We start from the raw sequence: 25,936 nt of genomic DNA, 5'->3' as shown, positions 1-25,936 counted from the left end.
TCTGTTTCAATCAGAGGGTTTTTCTGTTCTGCATTTTCCCTGGAAATTCCTTAAACATTGTCTCAGATAAAACTAACTGCCTTTGAGAATCTAAGTGGGTTTAGACTTTCTCATTTCTTCATTTTTTCTTTTTCCTCTTCTTTCTCTGTCAGTGTCAAATGACTTGAAATACAGCATACATTTCCTGTCTCCAGTGTTTTCATACCCTATTTCCTTCTCAACCTATAGAAATGTCTTAAAGCCGGGCATGGAGGCTCATGCCTGCTATTTCAGCACTTTGGGAGGCCAAGACAGGAGGATCCTTTGAGCCCAGGAGTTCGAGACCAGCCTGGGCAACATAGGGAGACCCCATCTCTACAAAAAATTAAAAATTTAGGCTGGGCACAGTGGCTCACACCTGTAATCCCAGTACTTTGGGGGGCTGAGGCGGGCAAATCAGGAGGTCAGGAGTTTGAGACCAGCTTGACCAACCTGGTGAAACCCCGTCTCTACTAAAAATACAAAAATTAGCCAGGTGTGGTGGCATGCATCTGTAATCCCAGTTACCTGGGCGTCTGAGACAGGGGAATTGCTTGAACCCAGGAGGCAGAGGTTGCAGTGAGCCAAGATCATGCCATTGCACTCCAGCCTGGGTGACAAGAGCAAGTCTACTCTCAAAAAAAAAAAAAAAGCCAGGTATAGTGGCTCACACCCATAGTCCCAATTGCTTGGGGGTTGAGCCCTGGAAGTTGAGGCTGCAGTGAGCCTGACCATGCCATTGCACTCCAGCCTGAGTGACAGAGGGAGACTCTGCCTCAAAAAAAAAAGAAGATACCCTGTTTCAAAAGAAGAAGAAGGAGAAGAAGAAGAAAGAACAAGAAGAAGAAGAAAAGAGAGAAGAAGAAGAAGGAGGAGGAGGAAGAAGAAGAAGAAGAAGAAGAAGAAGAAAGAAGAAGAAGAAAGAAGAAGAAGAAGAAGAAGAAGAAGAAGAAGAAGAAGAAGAAGAAGAAGAAGAAAAAGAAGAAGAAGAAGAAGAAGAAAGAAGAAGAAGAAGAAAAAAGAAGAAGATTTTAGCTCTCATCGTACTACTGGAATTTCTCTTTATAAAGGTACCAGGTACCTCCTTAGTCAGTTAATAGTAGTTTTTCTCTTAATAAATTACCAGGGACAACTCCAGTGACCTATGGCCAGTATTCATCTTTTAGGACCTTTCTGAAACATTTTGCAAGGTGATCTATCTCCTGCACCTTAATTTCTCTCTCTTCTGGCTGTGAGAATCTTTGTCTGCTGGACATTTCTCTTTGTCTTCTCCACGCATTCCCAGTCTTCTTTGCTGACTCTTCCTAATATTCTCTTGGCTAGGATTGCTTTCACCTATGTTTCATTTTCTTCTTATTATACGTGTTATCTCCAAACAATCTCCTCCATTCTCATGGTTCCCACTCTTTATGGACTAATGACATGGTGTTACCTCTTTACTTTTATGACTTCTTTACTCTGCTCTGTGGTGCTGTGCTAGGACTCTGAAAACTGCATTTGTCATACTGCTTGGCCAGTTAGCTTCATTTGCACCTTTAATGAAAGGTATTAGCAGGAGAGTGGAAAACAAGACAAGGAGTGAAGGTATCTGTTCCTATGCCGTTTTTTTCAGCAGCATTCCAATAGTAGCAGATGGTTGGCTCCAGGCTTCAGGCTTTATATTCTTTCCACTTTCTCAGCAGCCCTACAAATATGCCAGAAAAGGACCAGCAGCATCCTAGCTCTACCTCCTTGGTTGTAAGAGGACCGGCTGAGCTACAATCTGCTTTTCTATGCACCTTGTCTATCCAAGCACCTGTTGGACCGTGTCTCCTCCTCAGAAGTCTGAACACTGGCTATCAAGTGCCTCTGCCTCATTTGCCTGCGCATCAGTCATTGAGCATTGCTCCCTTAAAATTTTAAGCATGACTTATTTGGTGTAACCCACTAAGAGACCTGGGCACCTGGTACTGTGTCTCCTCCTCATAGGTTCAAGCTCTAACTGCATACAAGTAAGATAATTTTGAGCGCTAGCCCCTGAGAGTATGTTTACTCCTTTGTTCCTGTATGTTAAAAGGCGATATCTCTTTTGTGTGGTTATCTCTGTGCCTTTTCAACCTTCCACTACTTATGTATCCAATTTAAGTTTACTGAGCTACTCTAAGTGGATTTCTGATAGGCACTTCAAAGGTAATGTCTTTATTGCAATTTATTGGTTTGCTTCCAAATCTGGCTTTCATTTAATATTCTAAATCTTAGAAAATATTGTTATAATTACTTGACATTCAGGTTATAAGTAGAGGTTTACTCAGGAATGCTTACTTTTCTGAATAAGTCACACAATTTACTCATGACATTAATCTGCAAAAATTGCTCATTAATCCCTGTAAATCTTAATGCAATTATCTCCTTGCCTCTTTCTCCTCACTGATGTTGTTCTAGATCAGTGCCTTATTATCTTCAGCCTCTACTCTTACTCTGTCAAACTTGGTGTTAACAAATTCATCCTCACTACCAATTATCTAAAATTTACTTATAATTTGTGGATTGAACTTTGCATGAAGTAAAGGAATAGTTCTACTTTTTCATGATGTATGAGCACACACATGAGCATACACACACCCATGTGAATTGACAAACCATAAAAATTAGTCTAAGATTTATATTCAGATGTCTACAAATCCTTAGAACACTCAAATATTAGAACTAGAAGTAGCCTTGGCGATCACTTAAGTCCCTGTTTCCAGAACTTTATTGGTTAATTACAATCAGTGTAACTAGCCTAGAATAGTTATTATTAGAGCTCTATGCCCCACTCTAACACTTTCAAATGGGGATCTCTTAAGAATCTAAATTTGTAAAGTGACTTTTCCAATTAAGTCTCCTGCACAGTGACATTTGAGACCTGTTGATCACTGAACACAGAAGCATCTGAGATCCATTGATCTCTGTCCCACACCTCCAGTTAGTTGCAGAAATAGATCCAGGCTCAAATCCAGGATTCTGGCCATGTCCAGTGGCATATCACTGTGTTGCACTTTTCCATTTGTAAAGGAGGTATGGAGAGGGCATTACCAAGTGGTTCACCTTGCTCAACCCCAGGAACAGAAGCTCAAACTTTATTGGGAAGACAGACACATGTAGAGCAAATGAACATTCCATGTGTTAAGTTCTACAGCCTGATCCAAGACTTGTGGGAGTTTAGAACATGTGCAGTTAGACTAATTATGACTGGAGTCATTAGGGTCCAGAGAGGTTTCACAGACAAAATGTCCTGTGACCATTTAAACCAACTGGTTTATCAACTTAGTGTAAATCACTTTAACTGAAACTGAAGGAGTGTTCTTGCTAAACTTCCTTTGTTGCCAATATATTTGTAGTTTATGTTCCCATTTGACAATTATTTCCATTCAAAACTGCTCACTTTCATTCTTCTGGGGAACTGAACCAAAAATGTTAAGGACTCTCTGTTCTCTTATGAAAGCCATTCTGCTCATATGGTGCACTTCTATCCCTGGTTGTCTATATTGAGGTATAGAAAGGTCCTTTTTATCCAAACAAAGACATTCCACTGGCCCAGGTGAGCTGCTGACCAAAATGAAGCCATCTATCTCCTGTCTCTATGGACACCTTCACATGTGAGGACTATTATCATTCTCATTTGCCACCTAATTTTTTTCCCATTTCACTTTTTTTTTTGAAACAAGTCTCACTAGGTGGCAAAAGAATCTGTGGAAGTCTTGACAAGTTTAATGAAACTGAGACCTTGAGGGAATCCACTGGGCAAAATCTCCAGTATCTGTATATGGAGAAGGCGCTGTATGAGAAACCAGGAAAACTGATGACAGAAAGAACTGTAGTCCTCTAACCCGTGCACAAGCCCTTCCGGCTGTGTGAACTGCAGAGCAGGCTAGGTAAAGGCTGACTTAGATGAACTGCAGTAAGAGGTCCTCTAGGTGTCTGGATCCACCTCTGCTTCATCACTGAAACTGAACAAGATCTGAGTAGTAGAAAATGGGGCACTTTCCTGATTTTTTTTTTTTTTTTTGAGACAGGGTCTCATTCTGTTGCCCAGTCTGGAGTGCAGTGGCACCATCGTAGCTTGGATTACAGGCACATGCCACCATGTCTGGCTAAATTTTTTTATTTTAGTAGAGACGAGGTGTCACTATATTGCTCAGGCTGATCTCAGATACCTGAGTTCAAGCAATCCTCTTTAGTGATTTTAAGAAGCTTACAAGAGAGAGCTATGAAAAAGCTCTGTGGACCCAAGGCAAACAGTGTAACAGGGGCTGACTTGTAAGGATCACCATCAATGTTAGCAACTTAACCCATTGTCCTTCAATACTGCTGCTCTTCTGGGCTTGACTCTGTTCCTATGACTTTATTCCAATCCTTGGCTGTACCTTTTTTTTTTTTTTGTCAACCCCTGGTCTTTTCAAACAGAACTTACAGAGATCAAAACTCTCACTCTGAAACTGAGTGTACTCCTTCACATTCAAGGTAGGAACAAGAACTACAGGTACAAAGTCTTCTGCATGGACAGGCTTTGGAGCAGCTCTGAATCAGACTCCCTACCTTTGTCCAAGGAAATGCATGTGCATTAGAATCAGATCCCCTCTGAGGAGGTAGGGCTGGTTATGCCCAGGAAGTGATGTGGACACATGTTGCCTTATATACACTGCATTGCATTTTAGATGGACCATCTTCTCATCAGGACTTGTTAGTGAACCAGTCAAACAACCTTCCTACAACCATTGTGCTTTGGTAGCGTTGTAGTTTCTTCTGGAAAAGCTAAGGAAATTTTCTAAGGTAGGACAGGAAAATCTTATTTTAGATAGTAATAATAAATCATAATTTTAAAAATTATGCTTCAATGCATTGTCATTTTTTTCACTCCTCAGTTTTTTTTTTTTTCTTGAGACAGAGTCTTGCTCTGTCACCCAGGCTGGAGTACAGTGGAGCAATCTTGGCTCACTGCAAGCTCCGCCTCCTGGTTCATGCCATTCTCCTTCCTCAGCCTCCTGAGTAGCTGGGACTACAGGTGCCCGCCACTACGCCCGCTGAATATTTTGTATTTTTAGTACAGACGGGGTTTCACCGTGTTAGCCAGGATGGTCTCGATATCTTGACCTCGAGATCTGCCCGCCTCAGCCTCCTAAAGTGCTGGGATTACAGGAGTGAGCCACCGCACCCGGCCCATTCCTCAGCTTTTATCAGATCCGTTTTCTAGGCAAGGAATCAGAGACTCAAAGACACAGTGAGCAGACCTTAATTTACCCAGACATTCATTTAGTGGGTTAGTTTCTCCTAAGGGTCTTCCAAATGTAGACAATGTGTGTGCCATGCAGACTCAAGAGGAATCAATTCAGTCTATTTGAAGGCTCCCCAAACTCATATTTTGTAGAAACCAAAAAACAAAATACTTGGTAGAGAAGGTCAAAGTGTCTGAACGGTACATACAGGCAGAGCTACATTACTTGGCTCCTATGTGAAGAGAGAGGGAGCTGCAGAAAAACTAAATGGGAGGGCTCTGATATATGAATTTCTTCAACTGAAATTGCATACGATCCTGGCTCCTTAATCTGTGTCCACTTCCCAGCAGGTATGGGAGGTATGAGCTCAGCTCAGGGGAAACAAACTTAGCTCTGGAAATCTGGAGAAGCAGTGAGCAGGGCTGATCCCCCAAGTACCCTGATGAATCCCAGTGTTCTTTCTGTTCAATTACCTCAGGGAAGATATTCAAATTTTAAATCCATTTTGAATCAAAATATTAATATTTTTTTTAAAACTTAAAATTTAAAGAAACTGCTATTAGTTATGGGAAAACCAGAAGGGTACCCTCATTTAGAAATAATCTTTGAGAAATATTTGCAGTGTGAACAGTTGGGAGTTCGTCTTTCCAAAATCCAGCTAGCATGCACTTAAAAAGGAAAATCAGGAAATGTATAAAATGAAATGCTAACTTACATATTTCACTTTAACATTTATTAAGGATATTAATGAGGCTATTGAAATTTGAAAATGCAGTTTTGCTATTTTAAAAAATATTCTTGTGTGAGAATAGACATCCCTTGGGAAATGTCCATGGAAATATTGAACATTTAATTTTTCATTAGTTCTCAACAAAATCATGTATTTCCTGAAAGGTAGGCATTTTACATGCCTCAATATCCATAGTTAACACAAAATACTCTGAAACGGAAAACAAAACATTAAACTATCCCATATTTTAAGTTAAAAATATTTTTTCAAATAGCTCTGAGAACACTGAAATATGTGAAATTACAATATATTCTAAAACGATTACCTAAGAAAATTAGGGGATGTCATCCATGTTTGTCTCAAAGGAATTCAGATTTATGATTCATCTTAAGAAATGTGAAAAGAACACATTAAATATAAAGATGGATAAAGGAATTTATTAATATACACAGTAACTTTTGTTCTTTTAAAGCAATGATTTGGGCCTCCTGGGCCCAGCTCAGGTCCTGGCCCAAGAAGTCCCTGGAACAGAGCCCTTGTTTTGTCCCTGCCTCCCGGGTAAATGAGGAATAGAAAAGGAACCTACATTCCTCATCCTTGATGTGAATTTGCACGCTCCCCACCAGCCAAGTGTGGCAATTCACATTGTAATTCTGACAATAAATGGCCCATTCTGACTGGACTGGTGGGGGTCCTGGTCCAGCCACCTCCAGCCAGGGGCCCCTGGGTCGTGAAGGCGCCACCACTTGCTCCACTCAAGATGTGCAGCTCCACCCACTCACGCTAGAGAGGAAGAAGAACTTCTGCCATAAACTTTTGTTGTTATTGTTTTGTTTGGTTTGGTTTGAGACACGGTCTCATTCTGTTGCTCCGCCTGGAGTGCAGTGGCCCCATCACGGCTCACTGCAGCCTCGACCTACTGGGCTCAAGTGATTCTCATGCTTCAGCCTCCAGAGGAGCTGGGGCCACAGGCACCCACCACCACACCTGGCTAAGTTTTTGTATTTTTGTAGAAACAAGGTCTCGCTCTGTTGCCCAGGCTGATCTCAAACTCTGCCCACCTCAGCCTCCCAAAGTGCTGGGACCCCAGGTGCGAGCCACCGCACCCAGCCTCCTAAACTGTTTTTAATTTGTCCAGAATGAACCGGGTCATCAACCACTGTAAGTGGTCTGACTACCTTGACCATAAAGTATCCGAAACATTCAACTTGCAGCTGGTGGAAGCAGCCTAGCCCCACTGCACATAAAACACTCACATGGTGGCAAACGCGGAGACCAAGGCTGCACTGTCTGGAAGTGGGGACAGATCCCGATACGCCCTGGGGACAGAGCAGGGAAGCTCAGGCCTGGTCCACACCGGTTCTGCCCTCTTTCTGGCCCACTACCCCACCCTGAGACCGCAGGTTCCGGCGGACCCGGATGCAGATTTTCCGGATGAAAGGCCCCTTTCCTGGAGTGGACTTTGATATTTTCTGTTCACGACTCCGTGTCACCATCCTCCACACCTAGGATCTAGCGTCTGGCGTCACTGCCGACGTCACAATCCCCGCACCTACGTGTCTCAGCCGCGGTAGCCCTACGTCGCTGTCAGACGCTGGGAGGTTGTTGCCCCGCCACGCTTTTCTGTCTTTTGTCTTTTCACCCTCTCCCCTCCCTACCCAGTGCCCCGTCTAAGTCCCCACTCGGAAGTGGATTCTCACCCCTCGCAGCCCTTTGTGGGCAACGCCAGGAGGAGGAAGGCCGCAACCTCCCACTGGCTTTGGGATTTCTTAGACATCAGTAGTCTTCTAAGGCCCTCCACCCTGCCCGCACCCCTCCTTCATTCTCGCGTCTCTTGGGACCCTGCCCTGCTGCCCTCAGGCCTTTCCTTAGTCACAGACTCGGGGAGGCCCCTGAACTCCCTCGACTTGGACATCACTGGCCACAGTCCTGTGACGCCCTGTGATCTTCTGTCCCAGATCTCATTCCACTTGCTGTGCCTGTCAGGGTGTGCTTAGATTCTGGTGTCCCAGTGTAAGGTGTGCTCTTACTGGGAAGGGGCTTCTTCATTCTCTTCTTATGAATGTAGATGTGAAGCCAGGGGATAAGGAGAAAAGAGAGGCCAAAAGAGAACCAGAGATCCAGGGAGCTAGGGAGAGTGAGGTTGAAAAAGAAGGTAAAATTGCGTATTGGGAAGCTGTCTCTGATGGATTTTGAAAAGCAGTGATAGTGAAAGAGTTCTAGAAGCTTTGGAGAAGGTGTTGAAAAAAATAGTGAAAGTTACATGGGCAAGAAACAGTGGGATAGATGGCATAGACAAGGAGAATCAGGAGAGACGTGGAGGACAGAATAGAAAGGGGATTCTGACCAACCACAGCAGAGGAGTAAAGGAAAGATAGATCACCAATTCATTGGGTTTTTTAAAAAAGTCTTAATTATATTCTCTTTTAATTTTTTTTCAGATTCAGATGATGAGGCCTCTTTAGATTTTCAGTCTTTATTGTATTTTGGAAATATCTTTTAGTACTTTGTAAAGGATTTTACACTATTTCAATGTGCTCTTGGAAAGGTTATTTTTTTAAATATTAACAGTCAAAACCTAGTTTAATCAGTAAGTCCATTCTTCTACTGTCTCCATTATTTCCTTATATGGCCTTTTAACTGGGTCTGTAAAATACAGTCTTCAGGGAAGTGTATGTTCCCTTGACCTCTCTCTGCAAATTTTCAAGGATGGGCTGAAGTGATCAGGAATTTTGTTCTAACAGAGCCATTCTGTTCATGATTACTTAATTGCTCAGAGCTATTTCAAGCCAATAAGTAGGTATCCTTAATTTCATATTTTTGAAAATTCAATGAGTTGTTCTGGAAAAAAAGGAATTAAATGCTTGAAATCAGATTATTGTGATTAAAACCATGAGAAAGAAGTTGCTCTTGCTCAAGAGTATGAAATATGGTATAGAATCTTTAGGGGAAGGAGAAGGAAAAACCCTAACACAATTTGTCACAGCACATCATTCTTGTAAAGCTAGTGGTGGTTACTCTCTACTGGCATCTCCTACTGACCTTGCCTGCCCCAAGTCCCAAGTACAGAATGTCAAGGCAGCTTGATGGGGGGAGAGTCAAGGCTTTTTAAACTAAGTACAGAACAAAATTATCTCTCCAATTAGAAGGGGACACTTGTTGCTATAAATGAATATAAATGACATGAGAATGAAAACTGTCAATATAATAAATAGTTTGCAAAAGCTCTAACTTATAACACACAGGACTTTCAGGGTAGAGAATTCCTAGCTCTGTAAGGAATTTGGGACTCCATTTAAGAGAAGCCTTGGTCTCTACTCACTGTGAACCAACATTCAGCCCGGTACCACCCTTGGTATGTTACAAAAAAAAAACTCAGTAAAAAATACCTTCTTGAGAAGGAAATAGGAAAGGAAAGTCTTTACAAGGGCAACTGATCATCTTGTGGATTACCAAATACTGCAGATTTCAGGTCAGAAAACTGAGTCATGGAGAATAAAAAAAAAAACAACTAACATACAATTGAGCAAATAATTCATAATTTAGAGAATGTATCTATTCATTAAAAATGTGAAGTGTAAATGTATAATAGTTATGTGACCTGGGAATTTTGAATACAAAATTATGTAAGCAACTTTATTATTTTTTAATAGAAAAATACTTGCAAATATTGAAACAATAAAACCTGTTGCTGAAAAATCTAATATGTTGTTAAAGTTCTACTTTTATTTATGCAGGTCTGACACATAGATTTGCATAAGCTATCCTTGGCATGTGAGTAGAGATTTCATCCTTCTCTTCCCATTTCCCCATCTTCAACAGCTTTTATTTTTCTTTCCACATCCAAACTCCATTCATTCCAACTCCCACCAAAACTGCTTCTCTGGATCCATCCCTGGAGTTGACACAACAGGGATCTTCAGCCCCAGGTGCCAGGTTTCTCCGTGATCCATTACACAGATTTAACAGGGAAATGAGGGCGGTATCAAAAACACCCAGTACAAACCATTGAATTACCCCAGCCGTTGTCTCTACCCATGAACAACTGCCTGGGGCCAGAGAATTAGGCATCTCTGCTCTTCTTTCCCTCAGAAAGCCCCTGGGACATTTTCCTTGAAACTCCCCTAAGTGGGAGTAGAAGTTCATCTCCTGACACTCCGTGTTTTATTCATGAGTCCTGAGTTATGACACAGAGGACACAGTTGTGTTCCCCTTACTGTGGACTAGCAGATAAAGCACCTTAATCTCTCAGCCACCATGCAAACCCTTCTTATCTTTGATTCAGTATACTTTTCCACAAGCAAAATAAAAGTTCTGACCAAGGAGGCGTCCTCTGATTTGACTCTAGAACTTGGAAATGCATTGGCTTTCAGCAAATCTCAGTACTGAATGTAAACTTCAAGGAGAAATGGTTCCAGGAAATAAATTGGGATGAGATTGAACTTTTAGCAAACTGCAAAATCCTGAAACCATGGACCTTACTGAGGCCAATTAAATGGGCTAATTCACAGGTGAAAGTGGTACATCCTAAAAATACTCCACAAGTGATTCTACACTGAAGCCAGAGTTTATGTCAAGTACTGTGTGAGGATGAGGATGGCAATCTGCTTGGCAGGCAATCTGGTCCAGGAAGGGCTCACATTATTGTTCACAGTTTAACCTATTTAATTAAATATGTAATTTTCCCCCAAATCGTATATGACATAAGCTGTAGTCTTGAGCCACATTAAAATGTACTATTTATGCGGTAAAATTGTATGGGATTTGACAAATGCATGGCAGCAGGTTTCCAGCATTAAAGTATCACAGAACCCTTCTCTTATTCAAGTTCCTCTTCCGTCCACATACAGGGAATGAATCGCCTTTTGTATATGGTCCTTGGACGTTGCTTCTTTATTTCAATTATCTTCCATCAAAGCAAGTGATACCGTGGTCTATTTTCATTTGATCCTCCAAAAGAAAGGTACTGAATAATCTAAACCAGAATTTCAGCCATTCAGAGACTTAGGTCCATCGATAAGCAGTAAAAGCCAAGCCTTCTGCACTGCAACGCCATGGCCGGCAGAGGGCGCGGGAACAGGCCGTCCCGCCCTGCGGGGCGCATGCGCGTTCTGCCTGCGGAGGCGGGGCTGGGTCTCCAGGAAGTACGTGAGCTTCCTTTCCTCTGGTCAGGGAGGCGGCGCCGCCCAGGCTTTGGGGCAACTCAGGCGATGTCCATCAGGAGGAAAACTTCCTGTCTGCAACCCTAACTGCTGGGAAGGGAGATTCGCTGCAGAGTATCCCGGATATTTTTCTGAAACAGCAATAAAGACTTCATTTTCAGGGCTGTTGCCACGTGTTTTATTCTGTATTTTCTGTGGGGTTATTTTAGCATTATTTTACAAATGTATAAATTTGAGGTTGGGGAGGGCTTTCTGATAGATAATAGAAGCAGGCTGTAACATGTCCTCCCTGTGACCTCATTGAGGATTGATTGTGAGGAGAAACAAGAATTGTGAGGAAAATCTACAGAATACGGGGACCCTGCAGAGGAAGGAGTTGGGCCAGGGCAGGGCCACACAGTTTCAGTGCAGCCCGTGGGAAAGGGGCCCTTGCAGGGAAACCCGCACTCTGCGTCCGTGCATTTCCACATTGGGAGGGGCTCATCTTTCCTACAGTGCTAAAGTCACTGAAAAATAGACAATGAAAGAGAGGGACATTAATTCAACATTCAGTTGTTGACGATAAAGCATTCAGAGCCACATCTTTCTTTTCATCATAGCACTGCAGATTTAAATAATGGTTTTAATTACAAAGGCAAGGGGAAGAGGTACACTTGTGAACAACAGTTTGGACCCCAAATGAAAATATATTGCTTAAATATTTCTTCAAAAATGTCATTATTCTGTGTTGCAAGATATATCCTGAGACTTTTAAGCTATAACCTTATTAATTTATTGGCTAAAACATTTTGTTTATAGTCAAAGCGATTATAAAGGTAGAATATTTATTTGGCAAGTCCCTCATATTTTTATTCTTCTACTAGGTTTTCAGCTAGAATTGACACACGGAAACTCACAATGAGGTGCCTCTTTCTTGACCATAAAATATGCATACTCCAGAACCCTCAGTGTAAGCTGTTTCTTGAATATCTCAACCTGATCCCTACAACCAGGGAAAATGTAGAGAAGTGACCCAATTTTTTTTTTTTGAAACAGAGTCTCGCACTGTCACCAGGCTGGAGTGCAATGTCATGATCTTGTATTCTGCCTCAGCTTCCCTAGTAGCTTGGATTACAGGTGCCTGCCACCACACCCAGCTAATTTTTTGTATTTTCAGTTGAGATGGGGTTTCACTATGTTGGCCAGGCTGGTCTCAAACTCCTGTCCTCCTGATCCGCCTGCCTCAGCCTCCCAAAGTGCCGGGATTATAGGCATGAGCCACCGTGCCCAGCCAAGTAACCCAATTTTAAAACTACATCTGGCCGGGCACCATGACTCACGCTGGTAATCCCAACATTCTGTGAGGCTGAGATGGGCAGATCACTTGAGGTCAGGAGTTTGAGACCAGCCTGGCCAACATGGTGGAACCCCGTCTCTAACCAAAATACAAAAATTAGTCGGGCATGGTGGTGCACACCTGTAATCCCAGATACTCAAGAGGCTGAGACAGGAGAATCACTTGAACCCAGGAGGTGGAGGTTGTAGTGAGCCAGATTGTGCCACCTCACTCCAGCCTGGGCAACAGAGCATGACTCCGTCTGAAAAACAAACAGACAAACTACATCTGATCTTCAACAAAGTGTCTGCTATTCTCCTCAGAAAAGACAAAAATCCACAAGGCAGACAGACCTCTGAATAAAGACACTAAGTTCCGCCGTGGATGCTTTTAAGACGTTAGCAGAATTAAAGGAATCATCCTGTTTTTCTTATTTAAATGATTTCTTACTACAGAGGAAGGTTCTGAAAAATACATCTTGTAATTAGATTTATTTTTAAGAGCATCCAAGGGAAACAGGGTCTATACTTCACCTAATAAAACTGACGGAATTATCAGCTAAATGCAAAGAGAATCTACAAACAAATTTGTACAATTTCTAAGGAGAGAATGACGTCCTGAGCTCAAGGGCCTGTTAGTGACAGCACACTCAGTAATGGTGCAGCCTCATAGAATTTCCATTTAGTTCAATTTTGGTATTTACTGGTCATCTTTTCTCCCCAATACCATCCAACCTTTTTCATGTTGTCAAATAATTTTTAATCATAAAATGATTAATTCTGAGTTTGGGCATTTGGTGTCTGGCCTCCTGATGGAAGTTTAGGTGAATTTGTCCATGGAAATCATGGATTTTTAATTAATAAGTAGTGTTGAAAGGGAAACTTGCATTATAATTCTGAAATCATTCCAGTGGGGATACAGGCAAGAAATAAGCCAACAGACAGATTAGCACATAGTGATATATTAGAAATTAAGTAAAGGTCCTTTTGGTATTTTCCCCAGCTCATCTTATGATATAAGCCTAATATGTTTGGATAGCTTTCCCCAGGAGATTCATTTTAAAAGTTAATTCACTTAAAATACATATTATTTTATTATTTAAAAATACTGTCGCCAGAAGCGGTGGCTCACGTCTGTAATCCCAGCACTTTGGGAGGCCGAGGTGGATGGATCACTTGAGGTCAGGAGTCTGAGACCAGCCTGGCCAGCATGGTGAAACCCTGTCTCTACTAAAAATACAAAAATTAGACAAGCGTGGTGGCACATGCCTGTAATCACAGCTACTCGGTACTCTGAGGCAGGAAAATCACTTGAACCCAGGGAGTGGGGCTTGTAGTGAGCCGAGATCAAACCATTGCCTTCCTTCCTGGGAGACAGAGTGAGACTCCATCTCAGAAAAAAAAAAATACTGTCAGCTCTCCACATCCATCAGTTCCAACTCCATGGATTCAACTAATCTTGAATAGAAAATATTCAGAAAATATTTACACGATTTCCACCACCCCACCCAAAAAAATGTGAATTTTCCATTCACCAAGTTCTTTGTTGAAAACACATAAATAATGTAAGGTCTGGGCATTGTATTAGGTATTATAAGTAATCTAGAGATAATTTAAGCTATATGAATTAATATGAGTAAGTTACATCTAAATTCTATACCACTTTATACAAGGAACTGGAGCATCCACAAATTTTGTTACGTTCAAAGTTTCCTAGAACCAATCCTTTATATTTACCCAGAAATGATTATGCACATGAAACTTACAGAAAATAATTGTCTTTCCTAATTAATGGATAGTATACAATAGAATGTAAATAGCACTATTTTAAAATACTGATATTTTATATCACATTTATATGGTGAATCAGAGTAGAGGTTACATTCGATTGATTTTGATTAGATTAGGCTAATTCTAATAGGGGTACACCCATATCAATTGAGTTTTGATAAAAGCACTCCCATCCAGGTCCCTCCTATTATTTAATCAGCAGCACTAGCCAATCGCGTTCATCCATTTTGAAAAATCCCATAGCTCTATCTCTTATAAAACTTTTGGGATTTGCCCAAGATTTCATTCTACCATAGCATCATTCGACCTGTCCCAGGCCAGGGCACACTATTCCATGTTCTGGCTGTGCTGAGCTGATCATCTTCTTCAGGAAAAGTAAAAGATCAAGTCATAGACTGTACAGATTTATAGAAAATAAGATGAAGATTGAGATTTTCTGATACAAGCTAGTCTAGAGAACCTTTACTATCTATGGTTACTGGTGCCATAGAAGCCCCAGTGATTCCTGGACAGAATCGCAGAATGACAATGAAGGAGAGAGCAGGTACACTAGGGTGTGTCTACCTTGGGTTGCCAGGAGGTTTCCATGTGACTGTGTGTGACTGTGTGCATTTGTGTTGTGTGTGTGTGGTGTGAATGTGTGATAAAGGGTCAAACTAGGGCAGAGAAGGCACCCTGGCCTGCCATGACATTGAACGTTATAAATTTAGAACACCTGCGGGAGACATGAGACCCACAGTGGAGGCCACAGGATCCTGCCAGCATGGCGGGTTTCTGGAACCTGTCAGGGGGCTCATCTCAGGTTTCCTCCCACTGTCGATCTATGTTCCCTCTCTAAATGAAAGTCACCTCTTGTTCAGAGACAGGTAAACTGTGGGCATGATCTAAATTTCTTCCCTGTGCTCATTAGAAAATGAAACATTTCCCATCATCTCTCACTCCATTCATACTGTAACTGCATAGACACAGGGCTCAGATACCTGAAATATCAACTTCTTCCCTGAAAGTCCTCAGACCAAATTAGATGTCCCTCTTTCTCAGCTGGATGAGCTCCTGAGAAAGCAAACTGTTTCCTGTGGTCACCATCCTTTATCACACACATTCACCAATAGGAAAAGCCGTTAGAAAAGTTGAGGTTGGGAGATGAGCATTAGGACTTACTGGATGCAGGTAGGAGTTGGAGCCCAACACAAGTGCACTTGACTGAGGGACACAGAAAGAATGTGTGCTGGATGATAAATGGAGTTTGGGGCTTGTGAGAATTAGAATTTGTATCATTATGTGGAAGACTAATGGATCCCTTTCTGTCCTGCAGCTTGGCTACCACACAAATGAATCCACCCAAATGTCACCAAGTGGAGCAGAGTCCCGATATAGGTAAGGCACTTTCCCTGATATTTCTTAAGATTCCCATGCCTGGAGGTCAGTGTCATGTCTCACAATATTATAAAAGGAGAGGATGCTTTCTGCAGGATGAGTAGAAAGTCATGCTTGATTAATGGGGGCTGGTGTCCTGAGGCTGGCCTGTGGTGGGCTGTGGATTTCTGAAGGTCATATTCTGAAATCCAAGAGACTCTTGCTGGAAGAGATCCTTAACCTCCCTCACTGTAATCTCTCTGCAGGTGCAAAAACACCCTCAATTCCAGGAGCTCCACACCTGAATTCATGCCAGTCCCTGAAACCTCCCCAGGTAAGTGCGTATGTCCTTGCATGGCAAAGATTGGACAGTGCTTCACAATCTTCAGGCTCAAGGGACATCCAGTGGATGTACATTTAGGTGGATCGGCATGAGAGCCAATTCTGGGACGGAGTTTGTATTTTAAAGTTGTAGAGGGTGAAGCTCCTGGCAACTCCCTCCGCATGAGCATCATTTGCAGCCTTTTTGGAAGGAAGAATACTGACAGCCATCTTTTCACGGGAGCAGCAGGATTCCAGCACTGAGGAGCTCATCATAGTCCTGGAACAAGGGACAGAGGTGAGGCTGAGCATGGAAGAAGGCCTCCTCATCTTGGCCCCAGAGACAGCACTGCAGCTGACCCTGGAGAACACAGTCCTTGTGATTGTTCCTGAGCATATCCTGAGGTCACAACATGGTCTGCAGTCCCCTGTGCAGATCCAGTACATCATGCCTTCTGTTGATGACTTCACCTTGGAGTGCCATGCTCAAGATGGAGACATCTCAGACATGAAAGGAGAGAACGTGCCTCTTTCACGTGCAGAAGAAGGGGAGGCAGCACACCTATATCATCAGCCTTAGATGATATCCCTAGCAAACCACATAGCTGGGATCAGCACTTTTCTTCTAGTAACCCCATTGTGCATTCCATGCTGTCTGGCAGCCTTCCCCCAATGCTACCCTCTACCACCCACACCTAGTCCCGTGGGATGCCCTAGACCAGCTGACTGCAGTTTCAGCCTGCATGGTATGGGGCTCTTGTGCACCTCCTCCCTCAGCCCTATGCCCCCTTCACCAAGTCCTGGTCCCCAGGTCTATCACGGGGTTCACCATAGGCCTCCCAGCAGGGCACGGAGATGTCTCCTTAGGAAGTGATTTAACCCAAGAGCCACCCCCTGCATTGATAGGTCAGAGATTGTCCAAGTCCTTAGTCAGTGCATTCTCTGAAATGTGGAGATAAAGTAATTCCAAGGACCGCTTGCTTCCCCTTTGCTGTTTCCCATCATCACCCACTGTCTTCAACAGCGGAGGGTCCCAGATGCTGCAGGGAGGGGGAGAACCGCAGGGAGTTCAAATAAAACATTCACATTTCACTTCACACACACTGTCCCTTAGACTTTCTCTTCCTATTTAACCACATACATCCAAGCACACTCAATCGAATCCCTGACTGCTCCATGTGAGAGTTCTGCTTCCAGCATGACGTGACCTGAAAATTCATCTGAAGATAGCTTGCCACTCCCGGGACTAACACCGCCCCTTGAATGCTGATGTCCTTGTAGTCATTGGTCTGATGCCACAATAAATAATTCCTAAGGCTGGTGCTCTATTTCTGCCCTGAGACTCTCCCCTTTTTCTGCAAGATGTGCCCCATTCCTTGTCTTAGTCCAGGTTCCCTAAACTCCCCAGGCCAATGCTTTTGAATAAATCTTGTCGTGATTGAATGAAGTAGTGGTGACTGCTGTGCTTGCTTCCAGCTGAGACACTCTCCTGCTCTCACTCATCATGTTTCCATTCACATTTGCCTTTGTTTAGTTTTGTTTTCCATTGTTTGGGTTTATTATTCATGTACTTATGAAATAACTGCCACATTTCTGACAGTTTTCTTGGCAAATTTGGGGCTTTTCCTGTGCTCCTCCTTCCAAGTCCTGAGTGGGGTCACTGTTTGCACCTCTGGGCCCTGGGATTGGTCTGGTTTAGCAAATGGTTGAACAGAGCTTGGCTCTGTGTGTTGGGATGGGCACCTGCGCTTGCTCACAGCTGCTCCCAGGCTCTCCCAGTCGTGACTGGGTGTCCCTGTGTCTCTGGAGTGTCTAGGAAATCTAGCAGTCCTCTTGAGGGCCCAGCACCTCTTTGTTGGCCTGCATGTCCCAGCCTGTACGTCCATGGCCAGCTGGAGCTACCACTACCTTTTCCTGGTCAACCTGGGAGCCCAGGCCTGAGTCCTGGAGGCAGGGGAGATGCGGGGATAATGTCCTGGCCTCCCGGAGCCCAACTCCAGTAGGTGGGGAGTGCTCATGGCCCTGTGGGGAGTTCAGGGCGTTTGCCTTGATTTGCCTGAGCCTCTAAAACCTCACATGTCCCTTGGAGGTGGGTGCAGCTTCCTCCTACTCTGGCCTTGCAGGCCTGGGAAGGGCGTCCTTGGTCCCTCGAACCCTCACAGCATTTTCTCTTCTACTGAGGTTTCAGGAACTGCCTTTCCCCTCTGGGAAGGAGGACAGGCACCCTTTCAGTTTGATTCTCCTCAGGGTTTTGGACGTCGGCTGAGGTGGGAACCGCCTTCTTCCACATGAAAGGCCCAGCCAGGACATCCTCACCAGCCTGGGCCTCCGGGTAGGTTCTGAGTCTGGTGGCTGGAGAGGCTGCTTCTGTGAGGCCCAAGACAGCAGCCTCTGCGAAGGCCATTCTCCTCTGTGCCCTTAGGGTATCAGGACCCACCTGTGTCCAGGAAGTCCCCGCTAGGACTAAATTGTCCTTGGTGCAGCCCTCCCAGAGCTTCATAGAAGCAGATGTGGTGCACTGGGCCTGGGCTCTGAGGAAGCAGAGGTAGCGGGGGCCAGGGAGGACCCAGGCTCTAGGGCAAGGGAGTGTCTAACCTGGGTAGAGCTGGGCCCCATTCAGGGAGTGGCACTCCAGGGTTCTGTTGCAGGTGGAGCTGGGGCCAATTCAGTATCAAGTCCCTCTCCTTCCACCTCCAGGACTCACCCAGGGGCGGGTGGGAGCTCCAGGTTCTCCTCCTCCTCCTCTTCAGGTGTTTTTTCTTGCTTTATTTCTGTGAGTCGAGAAATTGGGGCTGTTCTCCATATCGGTGAATTTCGACCCTAATCATCATGACTTTGTTGAGGAAAAGAGTCATACTCTGCAAAATATTTGAAGATATTTATTCTGAGCCAAATGTGATTGTGTCGTGTGACACAGCCCTCAGGAGGTCCTGAGAACATGTGTCCAAGGTGATCAGGGTGCAGCTTGGTTTTATACATTTTAGGGAGTCATAACTTCAACTAAGTGAATTTAAGAAATACATCGATTTGATCCAGAAAGGTGGGACAACTTGAAGGAGGGGCCCTCCCAGCTTATAGGTAGATTTAAAAATTATCTGGTTGATGATTGGACAAGTTGATCTACGACCAGGGATGTATTGAAAGGAAATGTTTAGGTTAAGATAAAGAGTTGGGGAGGCCAAGTTTACTGTGCAGAGGAGACCTTCAGATAGTAGACTTGAGAGGGAGTAGGTTGCAAAACGTTTCTTATTGGATTTAAAAGGGAGCCTGGCTCTTTGTTGATTATCTCCTGTGTCTGGGAAGAAAGACAGAGGCATTCATCATTGTGGTCCCGTGGTCATGCTCCTTCTGCTGTCAGAGGAGCAGAGAGTTGATCTTATTGATTCTGGATACTGATACTTTCTAGGTGATCTGGATAATCAAGATAACGACCCTCAACAGCGGCGGGAGGGAGCAGCCATCTGGTGTGTCTCAGAGAATCCCGCTCAGTTCCCAGGGCTCCTAGATGTGGAATCCTGGTCAGAGTTATTCCCAGGTCAGAGAATGGAGATAGCCTGTGCACGATGGGATATCCCTGCCTAGATCTTTCACTGAGTCTCTACCTCAGCTGCTCTTAGGATTGGGGGAGAACCACGGAAAGGCCCGGTGTCAGACATCCGGAAAGACGACGGGATGAATATTTTACCTCTGAAGTACATCCCAAATCTAGGAGTTAACTTCAGCTTTGCTGGGGTCTACTTGGGGAATGAAACTGTGCCTGGTGCATACGCACATCCGGAAGCCACTTCATGGTGGCCGTCGCAATTGGAACCACACACTTGGCGTTGGCGGTTGAGCCAAATGGGGACTCGTGGTGTGAGCAACGCTCCCCACGTGTTAGCGTGAGTGAAATTCAGTTGGCGGAATTTTACTAGGTGCGTGCTGGTAGAGTGGGGTTGAGGTTTTCTTGCTCCCGTGGATGTATAAGAAGTCAGAGGTCCTGCCCCGCCCTGCCGTCCCCTCAGTCAACTCTGTTTCGGGGACATAACGATTTGGATTGCTAACAAGTCGGGAAATTCTCAAGCCCTTGGAAAATCAGTTCAACACAAACACGGAATGAGAGTCAAAAGACAACATGTCATGTTTTTGAGAATTTTATTCACTTCGAAACAAATTAAACACATATATTTACAAAGGCATTCCAGAGCCCAGTTTTCGAGGCTGAGGAAAGACCCCGAGAGCGCTTTGCGCAGCATGCCTCCCAGCGTCCGAAACACTGCTCTCTGGGCGGGGCACAGTGGAAGGGCTGCACCTCTCAGGGTTCCCGAACTTTTCCCTTATTCAGTCATCTAGAGAGCAAATACACAGTCATTCCCCAGTTTCCTACTGACGTCCCAGCGGAAGTCTGACCCCTGCGCGTCGCCCAGTTTCTTAGGCAATGAATCACTGGCACGGAAGCTTTTCCTGGTGCGTTTCCGGGGAGCCATGCGAACTACAATGTCCCTCACCAGAATTCAATGAGGCAGAGTGCCCGCATCTGCTCCCTGCCTGGCCTGGGCTCCCACATCCGCAGAAGCGCCACAGCCGGGGAGCTTCGGAGTCACCGAACAGAGTTCGCTCGCCTCTCTGCGCTCCTCGGTCCCACAGTCCCCTCCAAGTCACGGGAGCTGGAGGCCAAGGAGCCCCTGCCACCTGCAGTCTCACTCCAGGTCAGAATCGCTGTCCTCTGAGGAGGAGGAAACCTGAAGGTCCTCATAGAGGACACTCGTGGGGAAACGAACACAGGTACCCTCAGACTTCTCTGAGACATGAGGGCTCTGAGCGTGGAAAGCTCCCGGCTTCTCAGGAGAGTGAAATGAGGGAGCTGTCAGGAGGCTGGAGCTCCACCATCCGTTTTCCAGTCTCCGGAAGAGCACTCTGTGAGGCCGGGTCCCATCATGGCTGGCCGCTGGGTGATGGGACATGGTGCAGGCCTGGGCAGTAGGCAGGCAAGGTCTGCTGTGCGGAGGCTGCCAGTCGATGCTGGGCACCTGGGCGGGTGACCTCCTGCCCATCTGGGGCGACGTACTCGGTCCAAGGTCGCTTGCGGCTGGCGCAGGTTGGAGAGTCTCCGGGGCCCCCAGCTCACCTCCCTGGATGGTGTTTTCGGGGATCCGGAAGGGACCCAGTCTTGGTATCTTGGGGAAGTTCAGGCAAGCCTGAATCGGAGCCTGGGCAGGTCTCTTGGCTCCTGGCCTGAAGCTGAGATTGGAGCCTAGGCCCAAGCTGCGTGTGGCGGCTGGTGGACAGGGCTGTGAGGGCACCGCAGGACGTTTGTCTTGTGCCTGGGGGCTGGTGGCCTGGAGCAGGCCGTGGGTTTTGGAGGCAGCCTGGGGAACTTCTCGGCAGCCACCCTCAGGGCTGCTGTGTGTCGGCTTCACCACGAGGAGAGGCCCCGGGCCCTGGTGCCTGACTGCAGGCTGAGGGATGTCGGCCGCAGCCCCTGTCTGTCGTTCCTTTGGTCCAAGACCTGAGGAGGAGCTCAGACTGGCTTTTCTGAGGGGAGACAGTGAAGCTGAGACGGAGCCCCTGTCAGACCTTTTGGTAGCTGAGCGATCAGTGAGGACAGGGTCCATGCGTGGCCTCTTACTGGTTGTGTGGACCCGCACTGGCCTGCTTGCAACCTGAAAGAAAGGAAACCACGCACGTTAGAAGTTTCTCAGCGTCGAGCCGACAGGAAAATCAACCACATCCAAAGACAAGGTGCACACGCCATGAAATTCTTAATACGGAATCGACAGGCGGTCCTTGGAAGTAGGGACAGACCCTCCACCTGAGTGCTGGTCAGGACAAGACACATGAAAGATGCGCTCTCGAGCGGTGTGTAGCTGATCTAAGCACACCATTGTTCAAAAGAACAATGTCTTGGGCATTAACTGGATCAAAGCGCCTCCACTCAGCCTTCCTCGAAGTGGAAGGGACTAATGCCCTTCTGAAGGCAGATTGGTGGCTCAAGCCTTCTCAGGACATCTTCTCTGAAAACACGCATGTTCCTGGGTTTAGCCTTCTCCATGTTTGGGGCCTCTGAGGGACTAATTTCCTCATGCCGCTAGGAACATGTTGTTGGCAGGCTTGCCGTAATTGGACAGAAAGAAAGCAACAGGAAATACGGCGTCTTCAGATGCCTTCACCTGGAATCAAATGGACCTGGAAGGATCGTGGAGTCCCTGACCCCAAGAAGGCAAGAAAGAGGGGTTCCCCGATTCCCTCCCGCAGACGGGAAGCTGGAAGGAAATCAACCAGGGCGACCTAGAGGAGAAAAAGACCAGGGGCCCGGGGTGACACTCACCCTCAGATCATCACAAGATTCCGTGGATCCTCTTCGATTTGGCAGCGGCTTCTCTGGAGGTTTCCCGGAAAATATCTGGAGGAGAGCCTTCCTCTGCGGGTCTTATTGCCTGCAGAACAGAAAAAGGTCAGGCCGTGCCCCCTGACTTTCCCTAGGAGACAGGAAGAACCTGTCTGGGGCCCAGTCCCATTCCGTGTTTTGTGATACAGAAACGGACGTCTGGTGCCCTTTGCGCCTCTGCACCTTCCCTCACGTGCCAACCTTCCCATCCTCCAGATGGCCCCCCAGGCTTCCCAACTAAGGACTGTGATTTGGGCTCCATTGCTTTTCCCCCTGCCTTGGGGAACCTGCAGAATCAAAAGAGAATTTGTGTGTCAGAATGTAAAAAGGAACCTACTTCATTGGGGAACCAGCTAAAAATATGCAGATAAATTATGATCTGGTACTCTGTAGAGGATTATTATAGCAAAGAAATAATGATTTAATCTGCACTTGAAAGAGTTAAGACTGAAATCTAGTACTAATCCTTAAGGTTTTCCTTTGAAACAATTTTTCTATCTGCACTTTTTTTTCTGCTGAAGAGACATTATAGTGAGACCATTTTGTGTGCCAAGTAAGTTTTAGTCTTATCATGGTTGGCTGGATTATTTGCGTAAAATGCAGCAAGAATTGATTGGCCATGTAGACTCGTTTTAAGTTGGCTTTGCCAGCACCTTACCTAAAAATGTACCACTTTAGTTCAAGTCTCTAATTGTTTTAACGACTCTTATTGAAACTTATGCAAACAACTGTATTGTCATAAAATTAGGATCTGAAACTTTGAGAACTCAGAAAGATAAATTTGCTTACCAAAACAAACTTCATCAAAATGAATTAAAGAAAAAGATTGTCTGGACCCTCCTTTAACAAGAGCAGTGGCTTTCACACAAGATGTTTGTTTATCTTGGAAATGTCGTGCACAAACCAAACAGCTCCTGAGAGCCGTCTATCAGGCACTATAGAATCTAGCAGCTCCTCATAGAGTTAGGATTAGTCCTCTTTCAGTTTTACAATATCAAGGGTGAGATTTTCCACTCTACCCTCTAGATGGCGTTTAATTCTTTCCCATTGGTATTCTGTTTCATTGTAACTGAGGAATAATGCAAAAATCAGATGTATTCCAATCACATCGCATTTGAATTCTAGTCTCTAAACTTATGATGTGATCCCCCATTCAAGTTACTGTCTGATAGAGATCATTAATTTGATTAACTATCTTTTGATCTATTTGGGCTTGAGAGTTCCATAATTTCATTGAATTATTTTGCCATTTATCAACAAATTAAAGTTTGCACAGATGAGTGTAAAGCCACACCAGCCACTGCAGCAGTAGTGGTAACCGCAATGAGGCCAATTACAGCAAATATAAGAGCAAGTATAAATCTTTTTGAACGAGATAAGAGTTTTTTAAGGATCTCAGTTATAATATGAATGGATGGTGATGCCTCCCATGGTCTATTTAGAGACACAGGGATCCAAACTCCTTCTGTGGCTCTAATTAACAAGATAGTTTGATTTTTATCAAAGGTTGAGTTAATGCAAGTAAACAAGCGATATTCGTGGCAGGTGATAAAACGGGTATTCATGTCAAGAGTAATATTTCCTATTGCTAACATAAAAGGTGGCAGGACACAACTTTGAATCCAAAAGGTCCTGTTAGAAAGAAAAGAAAGGACATATTTATCTTTATCTCCTTCCCCTTTATACTTATTATATTTACCTTCTCAAATTTTGATTGAACTTTGAGCCATAGCTAATTTTCATAATTCTGAATGCTGCTGTTCTATGGCAGGAGATATCATTTTTGGACTAGGAGTGACAGTGCCACCAAGGCTCCATATGATAGGGCCATCAGCTTCCGTCTCAATATACTATGTATGGTTCTCTTTCCAACAATTCCATCAGCTTATTTCATTTTTTCTACAAGAGGGCCTTCTGGTGCAATTTTTCTTAAAAATCCCCTTAGGGGACCAATCAATGATGATTCTATAGGAATTATTTTGTGGCACCTCAGCCTTACTTGCTATACAATTTTCCCAATTCCAAGCATCCACACCATCAAACCAAACTCTGTTTTGTTTACATTCATGTTTGTCTGGGTGGAACTGCTGAGTTTTAGGGCTAGAATGGTTATATTTTAAACTTTGTCCTGAAATCATATGTAAAGTTGCCTGTGATTTATTTTTTCCAGGGATTACTGCCAACCAGACTTGTGTGCCCATTTGTAAGCATCCAGTGGCAGGTCCTAGGCATATTGGAGGATATTAATATCCTATTGATATATTCATTTTCTTCCCTTCCTCATTAGGATGCATTGGCCCTCAGTTATCTATGGGCTCAAGCATCCAGGTACTGTCATTGGTGTACACCTCAATAACAGGGTCCATCCAACTCACAGACCTAATTAAAGGAGGAAATGGGACATATGCCAAATAAGTAAAATTTTGAGTTGCTCCTACAGTAGGGAGGCTTACTGCCACAGTGAGTACTGCCAGCATGGCCACCATTAGGTTACTAGTTGTTTTTGGTTTGTTCTGTGCTCTCAGATTGTTGTCTGCCATCTGTGCCAGTTTCTTGATTTGTCCCCATGTTTGGAGGGTCTGCCTGGTGAGTATTCTAGGTCTTTTCCTTTGTCTCTGAGATGTTCATTTGTGCCATCACTTGTATCAGGAGTTCTGGCTCTTCCCAGAGTCTTCTCTTCCTGGTGTGTCTCATGATAGATCATTAGATGTTTAGTGGGCATCCACACAGGCACCTGATTGTCACCTGGAGAGACACAAGCAAATCCTCCTCCTCATGTAATTATTTTTCCTTTTTCCCAACTTTTTGTATGTGCATCCCTCCATCATATACCTTGTCCAGCTTTTTTATTTTCCTTTTGTCCTATTAAGTGTTGTTCAGCGGCTGTCATGGGTTGATCTTTTTGTAAATTTAAAAAATGTACTTTTAATAAACCTAGGTGTAATTGTATATGTGGGGTTTTATATTCCCGGTCTCCCTCTCTCTGTTTTTGTAACTGAGTTTTTAAGGTACGATTAGCTCATTCAACTATTGCTTGTCCTTGTGAGTTTTATGGAATACCTGTAGTATGAGTAATATTCCACTGCTGAAAAAATGCAGCCATGGCTTTGCTGCAATACCCTGGACCATTAAGAGTTTTGATTTTTTCTGGGATTCCCATAAATGCAAAGTAAGAGAAAAGATGTGTTTTAACATGAGCTGTAGCTTCTCCTGTTTGACATATGGCCCAGATAAAATGTGAATAAGTATCTACTGAAACATGAACAAAGGACAATTTTCCAAAAGCAGGAATGTGTGTTACATCCATCTGCCAGAAGGAATTTGGAGATAAACTTTAGGGTTAACTCCTGCTCCTTTATGTGGCAGATGCAAGACTTGACAGGCAGAGCAGCGTTTTACAATCTCCTTAGCCTGCTTCCAGGATAAGCCATATCTTTTTCTGAGGCCTGCAGCTTTAAGATGGGTTAAGGAATGGAATGTTTGTGCATCAGCAAAAGCCACAGAAACCAGTGCATCTGCCCTTTGATTAAGTTTAGTCAAAGGGCCAGGGAGGTTAGTGTGTGCTCTTATATGAGTAATATAGAAAGGGGAATGTCTTTGTTGTACTGCTTGTTGTAAAGAATGAAATAAAAGATTAAGTTGT

General features: G+C 44.4%; 2 protein-coding genes across 2 annotated transcripts; one reads left to right on the top strand and one right to left on the bottom strand.

The window, feature by feature from the left end:
• The first annotated feature begins 14,231 nt into the window (after positions 1 to 14,231).
• Positions 14,232 to 17,425, top strand: LOC105739411 (proline-rich protein 23D1-like). The gene is made up of 4 exons (XM_030808396.1): positions 14,232 to 14,793; positions 15,565 to 15,626; positions 15,872 to 15,939; positions 16,171 to 17,425. The coding sequence occupies exons 2-4, from the start codon at positions 15,581 to 15,583 to the stop codon at positions 16,504 to 16,506; spliced, it is 450 nt and encodes a 149-aa protein (XP_030664256.1). The 5' UTR covers positions 14,232 to 14,793; positions 15,565 to 15,580; the 3' UTR covers positions 16,507 to 17,425.
• Positions 17,426 to 20,043: 2,618 nt separating this feature from the next.
• LOC100584703 (putative protein FAM90A10P) lies at positions 20,044 to 22,344 on the bottom strand. Its single transcript, XM_012503848.2, has 2 exons — positions 22,234 to 22,344; positions 20,044 to 21,568 (listed from the first exon to the last, which is right to left on the bottom strand). Exon 2 carries the CDS (start codon positions 21,518 to 21,520, stop codon positions 20,606 to 20,608), a length of 915 nt encoding a protein of 304 aa, XP_012359302.1. The 5' UTR covers positions 21,521 to 21,568; positions 22,234 to 22,344; the 3' UTR covers positions 20,044 to 20,605.
• Positions 22,345 to 25,936: the final 3,592 nt, after the last annotated feature.

This window comes from Nomascus leucogenys, unplaced genomic scaffold, assembly GCF_006542625.1.
Source record: "Nomascus leucogenys isolate Asia unplaced genomic scaffold, Asia_NLE_v1 Super-Scaffold_544, whole genome shotgun sequence".
Classification (NCBI taxonomy): Eukaryota; Metazoa; Chordata; class Mammalia; order Primates; family Hylobatidae; genus Nomascus; species Nomascus leucogenys.
The sequence above is the reverse complement of the archived record's forward strand: the minus strand, read 5'-3'. Positions and strand labels throughout refer to the sequence as shown.

Bases quoted from the DNA above. Each gene is read 5' to 3' on its own strand.
- LOC105739411 (XM_030808396.1), top strand. From the start codon at position 15,581: ATGAATCCACCCAAATGTCACCAAGTGGAGCAGAGTCCCGATATAG. The intron at 15,627-15,871 runs GTAAGGCACTTT...ATCTCTCTGCAG, and splicing joins GGAGCAGAGTCCCGATATAG to GTGCAAAAACACCCTCAATT. The intron at 15,940-16,170 runs GTAAGTGCGTAT...TTTTCACGGGAG, and splicing joins AGTCCCTGAAACCTCCCCAG to CAGCAGGATTCCAGCACTGA.
- LOC100584703 (XM_012503848.2), bottom strand. From the start codon at position 21,520: ATGGACCCTGTCCTCACTGATCGCTCAGCTACCAAAAGGTCTGACAGG.